Consider the following 12,114-nt stretch of genomic DNA (forward strand, 5'->3'; position numbering starts at 1 on the left):
ATCCTGGCAACAGCCACTGCCTTGTCACACTGTTTCTTTGCTTTTAGATCTTCAGACACTATCACCCCAAGGTCCCTCTTCCCATCTGTGCATATGAGCCTCTTACCTCCCAGCACATACGGCTCCTTCTGATTTCTAATCCTGAAATGCATTAATCTGCACGCATTTGCACTGAATTTTAGTTACCAAATATAATACCATTCCAAAACCTGCTAAAGCTCTCCCACAAAGAACCAAAAAGCAGAAATAGGATCAGGCACACCACCTGAAATACATAAATTTAAGGAGTAATGGTGGGTAATTTTCTGTTTTGTACAATGAGTTTGCCTGGTCCTTTCAGAAGGGTAGAGACAAGCTATACGTATGATACAGAAAATATCTAACTTTACCTCTGTTGAATAATATCTATGTGGTGGAACCTGTTTAGAATAAAATGTTTTGATTTAGATGGGGACGTTAATAGGAAAGCACATTCTGCAATTTAGCATGCTTATTAAGTACAATTTATAATTGGTTATCTTAAAATTCAGAGAGAATAATAATTCTGATGTTCATAAAACTCATCCAAGCTGACAGCCAGATGCTGGTGATTCATTATGAATGTCACAGACCAATACACATGTAAACCACTACTAAGTTACTATGAGCCACAGTAGAGATGACCAAACAAATAAGAGGTAGAAAATCTGGTGCAAGAAAATCCTTTATTAAAATTTAAAAATACATAAATATATGATCTTCAAATGCAATGAGCCTTGATTTGGTGTTTTGTTTTTGGGGTTTAAAAAAATATATATATATATATATATATATACACACAAGAATTCTTTGATCATGAAACGTTGGCCACCATCGGCAACAATTTAAGTGAGAAGGCATATGACAAGCTAGCACTGCACTGCACTGAAAAGTTTCACTCCTTTAAGGAAAAGGTAAGTGCTGCTTGCTTTTATTTTTTGATTTGAATTACCCGTTAAGTCACATACTGGGGCTGTTTTGCTTATGATCGAAGTATGGAGGGGAGAGAGTGAGCAACCTATGTTCCCCTTCATAGCTCCAGAGCAAAGTTTGCCCTCCAGAGCTAAGTTTCCCCATGATTGCTGTTTGTGAGGAATTCAATCCATATATGTCTGATGATATTAGGGGTTAGATGTTTGAGTGCATAAGTTCCCAACGTTAGCATTTTACCGGAGCTTTTGGAAAGTTGTTTATGTAAATTAAGGTCAGGCATATTCATACTGGATGTTGGTCCTCGAGGGCCGCAATCCAGGCGGGTTTTCAGGATTTCCCCAATGAATAGGCATGAGATCTATTAGCATACAATGAAAGCAGTGCATGCAAATAGATCTCATGCCTATTCATTGGGGAAATCCTGAAAACCCAACCAGATTGCAGCCCTCAAGGACTGACATTTGACACCCCTGACTGCACAACAGGAGCTGTATATTTGTATCTAGATCGGTGTGAGTGGACTCTTTATTCTCCACAGCTCCAGCATCTATTGGGAAAGGCGAACACCTAAGGAGCTAGGAGTGGCCTAGTGGTAGAGCTGCTGCCTCTGCTCCCAGAGGTTGTGGGACTGAATCCCAGGGCTGCTCCCCGTGTAAATCAGTTAATCCTCCCTTGCCCCAGGTATAAAATAAGTACCTATATATGTGTTTTACACGTGTAACTAGTCTAAGTCCCTTTCCCCAATCTAAAATCCCTCTTGTACGCATCGGTTTGCAGGGCAGAAACACAGTAAGTGCAGGTCTGGGTGTTCTTGGTACATTCCACTCTCCTTACCTTCTTCACCTCCCCCCCCCCCCCCAACAGTGCGGGAATGGGCGGGTCGGAGTGTCCCCTCCTCCACGCTTGTCAGTCTTTGTACTGGGGCTCGGCGACACGGTTAGAAGTGGAATTGGCCGAGGAGAGCGATGGTAGCGAAGGGTGGTCCGTGGCTGCTGCTGGCGGCGGCGTGCTGTCTTTGTCTGCTCGGAGCCCAGGCGGAGGCGGGCGCTCGGCACGGCCGCCGGTTGAGCCCGGACGGCGGCATCTCGTTCGAGTACCACCGCTACCCGGAGCTGCGCGAGGCGCTGGTGGCCGTGTGGCTGCAGTGCTCGTCCATCGGCCGCATCTACACGGTGGGGCGCAGCGCCGAGGGCCGCGAGCTGCTGGTCCTCGAGCTCTCCGACAACCCCGGCAAGCACGAGCCCGGTAAGGATGCACACGCGCGGCCGCGCGCGCTGGGCTTCAGAGTGGTGGTGGGGGAGGGGGGGGGGGGGTCGAGATGGCCGGCTGTCGAGGCGGCTTTGGGTTGCGAGGATCGGCTTTAGCCAGCCGCTCTAATCTGGCCAAAATTTAGGTGGGAGAAATACATTTTAGAGCTGTGCGCTTACTTGCATTTATTAAACGGAAAAAATAATAAAAATAAATCTGATGCTGAGGAGCCACAAACACAGCGGATTCTTAAAAAAAAAAAAAGATTGGCTTAATTCTTGCAATTTTTTTTTTAAATCAAAACAATTAGCGTAACTGGGATCGCGTTATCCGTGGTGCTGGAATCAATGAGAACCACGCTGATGCCTGGCAGAGTTGAAATAGTTTCTTGACAGATATCCATGTAGAAAAATATTTGACATTTGCTTTCTCTTCAAAGCAGCATTAGAATAGGTTACGAGGTGATACAAAAAGAGGGAGGCTGGGCTAGGAAGGTCATTCAGAGCAAGATACTGGCTTTTTTTGACAATAATTAGAGGTGGATCCCAATACAATATATCCATAGATATATCTTGATATGGGTCGCTTTTGACAGGCTCCATCAGCGCTCAGGATATACAGTAGCAGAATATATTATACAACAGCTGCCCTTGTCTTCCAACCTCACAGGAGGAGGCGGTAGTGGCGTTTTTTGCAGTTTTTTTTGGTGTAGGTTGTTTTTTTTTTTTTTTTTGTTTTAAAATCCTCTCTTTTCTTAAAAAGGCACGTACTACTACGATTTTGTAGTTCATGTTATCGGAAAAATGGAATCTTTAATTGCCAAAAACTACTGATGGGAGACTTGCGGTTGATCATTGGTGAGGCTCATTTTTGTGCTGAAAACAAGCATAGCCGAAAGAAAACGCTTGTAAAGCAGGACTATTTATTTAGAAAGCTTTTAAAATAAACAGCAATTTTATGACAGTTTTTAATCTGGAAATAATTTTTTTTTTTTTTAATAAAGGCTTTGTTCAGACCCTGTAATTATTGGAATAACTGTTTTCTTAACTGGATGATTGTTTAGACCCACAAATAAAAATTGCACATTGTTTTGATGTATGTACAGTTAAATGTTCCAGTATCAACTAACAGAGGACAGAATTGCAAATTATAAAGCTCCATACCGCATCAAAGGGATTGCCATTTCCCTGCTACCACCCACTCATTTTATTGAGCATGGATAGTAAGAAATCCCAATCTCTTTTAACCTTGAAATTTCCTCCTTCTCTTCATAGGGGTTTTCAACTCAGAAGTAGAGCATGGAACTGGCACCATAAGCCTTCATTAGCAAATGCCTGAAGTTCTTTCCCCCTTTCTTATCCTGTCCTGGCTTACCTAGTCCAATTATTGCATTAACGGTCCTTTTTCAAGGATCAGCTGCTCGGCCTCCTCTTAGAACCCTGCAGTCCCAGGCTCCAAGCCTCTTGGCTACAAGTGCTATACACTTCTCCCGCCATATTCACTGTGATAGGGGATTAACAGACCCGTGAATACAGAAAAACCGCGACTAACTTTTTCATATGTTATTCTCTGTTTTCTATTAAAAACCAAAAACCATTAAATACTTAGAATGGTGGGAAGACCCTAAATTAAATTCCTATAATAGTTTTAAAAATTACTAGCTGATGCCCCGGCGTTGCACGGGTATTTAATTATAGCAATAACACTGTAAATGGATTCAAATAAAGATACTTTATAGTGGTGAATGAAATTATTTTTTTACAGCTTAATAAAAAGTACAATATTCAAATTATAATGTGAAATATTTGACAAAATGAATACAATACAACTAACGCAAAATGTGATTATAAACAACATTTTTAGTTTCACCTCCTGGAGCAAGAACATATAAATTCTTGGGTGAACCCACCCTTGAGCAAGCAACATAGAGTTGTGGGCCGCGAGACCCCCAGAACATATCACCCCAGGTAGTGAGGGATCTGCATACCAAGTTTCGTTCAAATCGGTCAAGCCGTTTTTGAATTACTGTGAGAATGGCAGCTTTTTACATTTTTTCCATTGACATGAATGGGTGAAATCTGATTTTCTGTTTGTAGCTCTGCCCATGTGTGCAGGTGGGCCGCGAGACCCCCAGAAAATATCATCCCAGGTAGTGAGGGATCTGCATACCAAGTTTCGTTCAAATCGGTCAAGCCGTTTTTGAATTACAGTGAGAAAGGCAGCTTTTTACATTTTTTCCATTGACATGAATGGGTGAAATCTGATTTTCTGTTTGTAGCTCCGCCCACGTGTGCAGGTGGGCCGCGAGACCCCCAGAACATATCACCCCAGGTAGTGAGGGATCTGCATACCAAGTTTCGTTCAAATCGGTCAAACCGTTTTTGCGTGATCGCGGCACATACACACACACACACATACACACATACATACCTCCGATTTTATATATATATAGATTTTAAGGTTATTTAAATTTCAACAGTGGTCTCAAACTCAAATCCTTTGCAGGGCCACATTTTGTATTTGTAGGTACTTGGAGGGCCACAGAAAAAAATAGTTTTGCATGAGGTAAAACTCTTTATCGTTTATAAATCTTTCCTTTGGGCTAAGTCTTAATAATAATATTGTAATTTATAGCTAAAGAGACATATGATCAAGAAACTGTTTTATTTTACTTTTGTGATTATGATATACATACCGAGGGCCTCAAAATAGTACCTGGCGGGCCGCGATTTTGAGACCACTGATATATATTATGTCAGTGTCCAAAAGAGTTTGCAATCTAGCTAGCCAGAGAAGTGGAAGTCTCAGGCTGGGAATAAAACGTGGAACCCTTTGTAGATGGGGGGCGCTGAAGCATGTGGGGTAAAACCAACAGCAGGACTCTCTTCATGAGCCATTGAGGAGCGTTTGTAGTTAAAGTGGAGTTAAAGTGGAGTTCCCGGATTGTTATTGCTAGAAAGCCTGCAGCACTTACTGTTAGCTCGATCCAACTACAAAACAGCTAAGTACACTTGGGGGCTCCTTTTACGAAGCTGCATTAGCGGCTTTATCGCACGCACCTTTTTAGCGCGCCCTAACCCCTGCGCTAGCCAAAAAACTGCCGCCTGCTCAAGAGGAGGCGTTAGCGGCTAGCGCGGCCGGCAAATTAGCACGCGCTATTACGTGCATTAAAACCGCTAATGCGGCTTCGGAAAAGGAGCCCTTGGCTTTTTTGCATGTTTTTTGTTTAACTACGTGTTGTACACAGCTTTGTGTTTAAGCACTGAGTTTTTGTATGCTGTAGTCGGGTGGGAGCCCAGGTTTTTGCCTGAGTTTTTTTTTTTTTTTACTGTGCTCCCCACCCCCTCCGGTCTGAATGAGAAGCCTGTGATTATTAGACTATAGCCTCGTTGTCTTAGAGTATGTGGTCTGGATTGAAATATCCAGCCTAAACTAAACTAAACCTTGAGCTTATATACCACACCTTCTCTATAAAGATAGAGCTCGGCACGGCTTACAAGAAATTTAAAGAAAGGAAAATATAATAAGAATTAGTGATTATAGAGAGAGAAGCGAAATTTACATTTTTGAGAATAGCCAAGTTTTCAGATGTTTTTTTAAATAATTGGAAAGAGCCCAAGATACGCAGCTGGACAGGAAAATTATTCCAAAGCTCAGTAATTTTAAAGTAAAGAGATTTCCCTAATTTTCCAATAAAGATAACGCCTTTTAACGAGGGGAAAGATAATTTAAGCGTTTGGATAGATCTGGTGTCTGAAGCTCGTTTTGATTAAATGATTTATAAGATCAGTGGCTCATCACAACCCAGTGTCTGCTTTTGTCAAGAGATTATACCCTTTGTAGAGCTGCCAGGCTACAAATCCACTTTCTTTATTCATTTTTCACTTTTACTTTCTATCATAAATGTATTATACTGCCTCCACAAAAAGCGTCAAGGTGGTTAAAACCATCCGACCCCCAAGGGGTCTGTCCATGTCCCCGCACCGGGGTTATCCATGGGTACCCATCCCTGTCCCTGTCCCTGTCCCTGCGGGATCTATCTCCATCCCCTTCCTGTCCCCGCAGGTTTTGTACCTGCCCCATTCCTGCAAGCTTTGTCCTCATCCGCACAAGCCTTGAAAATCAAAATAAAACTCATTAACTCAATGTTTTAAAAGATATTGTGGCCTATAATATTGACCCTTTAAAACAGGGGTGTCCAACCTGTGGCCCGAGGGCCGCATGTGGCCCCGTGAAGTATTTTGTGCGGCCCCGGCCGAGGGTGATGCAGTGTTTTCCTCTGCTGCCCCTGGGTGTTTACCGTCTTGCCGGCTCCCTCCTCTGTTTTGCTGCAGCGTTTACGCATTTGTGCAGGCCCAGAAACATTTTTTTTTTCGGCCAATGCGGCCCAGGGAAGCCAAAAGGTTGGACATCCCTGCTTTAAAACAATACCAATGCATAAATATTTCATAGTTCCACTTATTTGAGGGAGATGGGACTTGATAAACCGCCTTTATATAGTTACAATTTTTGTAAATGGGTGGGGGAGTTAATGTACCACTTAATGCAAAGTTTTAAAGCGGCTTACAGAAATAATTACAGCAGATCAATCAAAGCGGTGTATATATTATGTACAAGTACTTATTTTTGTACCTAACACAATAGTCACAAGGAGTTGCAGTGTACAGAATGGCATGGGGACTGTTTACCGTGGTAAACCGCAGTTACATAGAAACATGGCGGCAGATGAAGGCCAAATGGCCCATCTAGTCTGCCCATCCACAGGAATGAGAAAATCTGCAGATGGTCTACCACAGGAATGGAGACAAGACCTTTTAGCTATTTCTAGGCAAGGATCCAAAGCTCTACCTGGTACTTCTTCTTACCTCTTACTTCCCCCTGTGCCATCAGATTTCCTTCCTCTCCTTCCCTGTACTCCAAGGCTTGCTTCTTCAGGTTGCGGTATCGGCAGTGACTCTCACATGCCTGCCACTAACCCAAATGTCTCTCCTATCCTGCGAAGAGGCAGCGTGTGGGAATTGCTGCTGATACCACAATGAGATTTGATGCTGATTCGGGCCCCCCCACCTCCGAATCAATGCTGATTCGCCCCCCCTGCCTCCGATTTGATGCTTATTCAGCCCCTGCCTCTGACCTAAACAGGCTGCTTGGCAGCCTGCCTGCATGGGCTTCCCTTTGCTGCATCATCAGTGATGTCATCAGTGACATTCCAGAGGGAAGGCCCCAGCAGGCAGGCCAGGAGCAGCACCGCTGCTGCTGCTTTGACCCAGAGGAAACAAATCCATTCAAATCGATTCACTAAAGTGAATTGGTGAATTGATTTGAATGAATAGAGAGAGCAGCACTAACGCGTACCCCCAACAAGTGGCTCCATACCGTGCGTTGAGAAACACTGTTGTAAAAGATGTCTAATCCTATATAATAAAAGGCTAACTCGCGCATGTGCACTCCTATTTGCGTGCTTCCATGATCTGTAGTTCCGTGGCCGCATGAGTGCGCATGTGTGAGTCCCCAGCCTTCTTCCCAGCACCTACCTTGGCCGTCAGCAGCGGCGGCTCATCTCCTATGGGGACCTGATGTGTGCTGTGTCCGTCCGTGGCCGCGGCTTGAGGCGTATGCGCCAGTTAGGTGCATCGGGCGACAGGAGCGGCGCTGGCCGCGGATGGTGGGAGGAGGGCTCATGGTCCTGCCGCTGCTGCCGCTCCTGTTCACAGCGGCCTGCACGTCGCCGACTCCCCCCCTTCCCGCAACAACCGCTACCGCTCCTGTTCAAAGCGGCCTGCTGAGGTTTGCGGCCGGCTGTAACGAACCTTGCAGGCCGCTCTCCACATGGTAGCACGTTCCCTCTGACGCGATCGCGTCAGAGGGAACATGCTACCGAGTTGGAGAGTGGCCTGTGAGGTTCGCTAAAGCCAGACACCATCGCAGGCTGCTCTTTACAGGAGGATCAGCCACCACGGGGATCGTGAGAAGAGCCGCTGAAAAAAACCTTCAGCCGCAGCAGGCCAGCCCGCGGGAAGGGAAGGGGGAGGGGCCGAACAGAGCAGGGCAGCTCACGGTAAGAGAAGGTAATGGGCGGTGGGGGAAAATGCTTCTACTGCTTCAGCAGGGACCTGGAGGGGAAGGGAAATACCGCTGCTGCTTCTGCAAAGGAAAGTGGTGGGGGGGGAGAGAAGGGAATGGGTGGTGGGTGGGGGAAAATGCTGCTACTACTTCACAGGGATCTGGAGGGGAAGGGAAATATCACTGCTGCTTCAGCAAAGGAAAGTGTTGGGGGGGGGGAGAGACAGAAAGAAATACAGACAGACAAAGGAGGCTAGGGAGAGAGACAGGCAGAAATAAAGACAGACAGGGGACCAGAGAGAGACAGAAAGAAAGACAGACAGACAAAGGGTGCCAGGGAGAGAGAGAAAAATTGCAGGAGGGAGAGAGACAGAAAGGAAGAAAGAGACAGGAGCAGGGAGAGAGACATAAATAAAGAAAGACAGACAGGCATATATTCTAGCACCCGTTAATGTAATGGGCTTAAACACTAGTATAAGAATAATCTGCAGCTCCCATGGTACGTCAGTCAGGGCTCCCCAGGGAGCCATGGCTTACAGTTTGGGAACCACTGTTATAAACAGACAATCAAGTTTCTGTGTTCTACCTGAACAAACAAGGGTCATGAACGCTACTTTTTCTTTATAGCAAACTTCTTTATAGCAAACTTTCTTTATAGCAAACTTATAAAAAAAGTAAAAAATCTTTACATGTATATAATATACTTAATTGTGTCAAGCACATAACATGTGTGCTTCTCTCATGGGGATCCTCAGATTGCCATACGAGTAATATAACTCAAATGGCCACAAACTTCATCGATCCTTCACCCTCATTTTTCAGAATTTATCATTAATATTTTATGTGAATAGCATCAGTCTTATGTCAGATTTTCTCCAAATGGGGAAACGCTGGACGTAGATCTCGTTGTTTCCCCCTCCCCCCACAACAACAAGTCTCCAGGATTCTGTTCCAGACTCTATACCCCTAATCACGTGGCATCAGATGACTTCCTCATTAACTGGGAGGGACAGATTCCTCTATACATTTCCTCCTATACTTCTCATCAGGGAAAGTCTACTTAAACTTCACCAAGAGTGAGGCACCATGAGAATCAAAGCACCCCCTTGGCTATACCAAGTTTGGTTTCTTCTCCTCTTAGATCTCTCTTTTTTTTAATATCTTTATTCATTTTAAAGCCAAAATTGGCCTTGAAATGGGAACAAAATACTTTGCAGGCCCTCTTAAAAGTTAAATACAAATACAATGATATTTCCTATCAAATGGCTAGGAAAGAGCTGTTTTTCCTTTTAGATCTCTTGACCAAGAAACCATGCAAGTTGCAGCTGATCCTAATACTACTGATGCAGAACGCGCGGATCCCTCCTTCACTCCAACTCCCCTCTTTATCACTAACAGTATGGTTTCTTTCACCAGGCAAGTAAATACTCTCTCTCTCTCGATGAAGTTACGGCAAAATACTTTTAAAACCAATAGGAGGAAATATTTTTTCACTTGAATAGTTAAGCTCTAGACCACTTTGCCAGAGGTTGTGGTAAGAGTGGATAGCGTAGCTGGTTTAAAAAAAGATTTGGACAATTTTCAGGAGGTAAAATCTGTAGTCTGTTATTTAGAAAAATATGGGAGAAGCTTCTGCTTGCCCTGGATCGGTAGCATGGAATGTTGCTACTCTTTGAGTTTTTGCCAGGTACTAGTGACCTGGATTGGCCACTGTGAGAACACGCTACTGGGCTTGATGGTCCATTGGTCTGACCTAGTAAGGCTATTCTTATGTTCTTATTCAAGCATCTAGAAACCTTCCACTCTGCATTGTTAACTGCATCAAATTGACAAGATTTTCTTCCTGGTGTACTTTGCATTCTCTGGAACCCTTGACTTTGGCCATCCATTCTGGACTACATTTTTACCTCTCAACTCTGATCTAAACGAAAACAATTTGGTTTGTGTACATCTCAGTGTTAGCTGTGCATTTCACTCTCCCTTGGATAAATAATCTCGCTCTGTTCTCCCCTTGGTAGCCCATTTCATGAAAGGCCTATTCCATATGAAACCACTTATCAAGCCTCCATTTGTTGCTTGGAAGTCTTAATGTCATATTGTCTGCTCTCATGAAGTCTCCTTTTGAGCCACTTATATCTTGATTTCTCAAATTTCTCACCTATAAAGTCATTTTCCTCATTGCCCTCACCTTTGCATGCCGTGTGAATGAACTTCAAGCTCTTATATCGGATCCTTCCTACACAAGATTCTACCACGGCAGAGTAGTGCTTCAAACACATCCAAAATTCCTACCGAAAGTTGTCTGAGTTCCACCTCAACCAGTCTGTAGTTCTGCCTGTCTTCTTTCCAAAACCGCATGTGAATCCTGAAGAGGCACCTCTTCACACCTCGGACTGCAAATGTGCTCTGGCACACTACCTGGTTTGGAGTAAATCTCATAGAGAATCCTTCCACTTTTTGTGGCTTTTGACTCCAACAGATTCGGAGTTCCTCTTATCAAGAAAAACCATTGTCAATTGGTTTGTGGACTGTATCTCCTTCATATATACCAAGGGTGGGCTAATGCTATGGAGTTGTGTAACATCCCACAATGTTCGAGCTGTTAGCTACTTTGGTGACTTATTCTGCTCTGCATCCATTGAGGACATCTGCAAAGCGGTTACTTGGCCCTCAGTCCTTACCTTTCCTTCTCACTACTCTTTGGAACAAACTCCAGAAAAGATAGGTCCCGCAAGCCGATGTCAGGTGTGAAGGCACTGGCAGGTGCATGTTATAGGCACTGCCTAAAGATTTAAAGTGACAGTGCACTTGGTAGTGTCCGTACCAGATTCTGTGGATGGCATCATCCACTGAGATAATATATGCCTGCTGTCCTTGGAAAACACCTGCTACAGGTAAGCATCTTTGCTTTGTGGTATATCAAGCCAAAAGCTATTCACTTAATCTGCCCCAGGTACATTAGATAGATTGTGAGCCTGCTGGGACAGACAGGGAAAAATGCTTGAGTACCTGAATAAATTAATGTAAACCGTTCAGAGCTCCCCTAGAAGAACAGTATTGAAAATTGAATAAATAAATAAATTGAGGATGCAGACATTGTGGTTGCTCAAGAGCAAATGTAAGTGTATGCATTTAGAATACTTACATTTGTGCATATTTTATTAAGTATCGCCTGGATTCTATATATGGTGCTCAAAATTGGGCACAAGCACAAAACTGCGTTCACAATTTAATTACTATAATTTTATGCTAATTGGCAATAATTAGATTTTACACACGCATCTTGCTAGGCACAGTTCTGTAAAGATGCAAGTCTAAATTCTTGTGTGTAGATATGAAAAGGTGGCGTGGCTGTGTGGGAACGATCGGATCATGAAGTAATGTGGTCAACTCTGAAATCAACCTTACACGAAGCAACCAACTGCTACGTCAAATCAGTAAGTAAACGGCGAAGAAACAATAGACCACAGTGGTTCTCTGCGTAGATCTCAGACCTCAAAAAAAAGAAAAAAAGAGCGTTCATCCTCTACAAACAATCGGGGAAGCGAGAATCCAAGGAAGACTATCTGGCAAAATCAAAAGCGGTCAAAATGGCAGTCAGGGAGGCCAAACTCCGAATGGAGGAGAACCTTGCGAAGAACATCAAGAAGGGCGATAAATCCTTCTTCCGGTATATTAGTGACAGAAAAAGAAACACAGATGGGATAGTATGCCTTAGGAAACCCGACGGGAACTATGTAGAATCAGACTCCAACAAAGCAAAACTTTTAAATGAATACTTCTGCTCGGTCTTCACTTGCGAGGCGCCGGGATCCGGCCCTCAGCTGCCGACAAGGGAAAACTCAGAAGACC

The 12,114-nt window shown here is 44.0% G+C and overlaps 1 protein-coding gene across 1 annotated transcript in view; it reads left to right on the top strand.

The window, feature by feature from the left end:
• Positions 1 to 1,833: 1,833 nt before the first annotated feature.
• CPE (carboxypeptidase E) overlaps positions 1,834 to 12,114 on the top strand; it is a 139,095-nt gene continuing 128,814 nt past the window's right edge. The window contains exon 1 of the mRNA XM_033941901.1: positions 1,834 to 2,196. Coding sequence (XP_033797792.1) covers positions 1,917 to 2,196 — 280 coding nt within the window. The 5' untranslated portion in view covers positions 1,834 to 1,916. The remainder of the gene's footprint in view (positions 2,197 to 12,114) is intronic.

Source organism: Geotrypetes seraphini, chromosome 1 (assembly GCF_902459505.1).
Source record: "Geotrypetes seraphini chromosome 1, aGeoSer1.1, whole genome shotgun sequence".
Taxonomy (NCBI): Eukaryota; Metazoa; Chordata; class Amphibia; order Gymnophiona; family Dermophiidae; genus Geotrypetes; species Geotrypetes seraphini.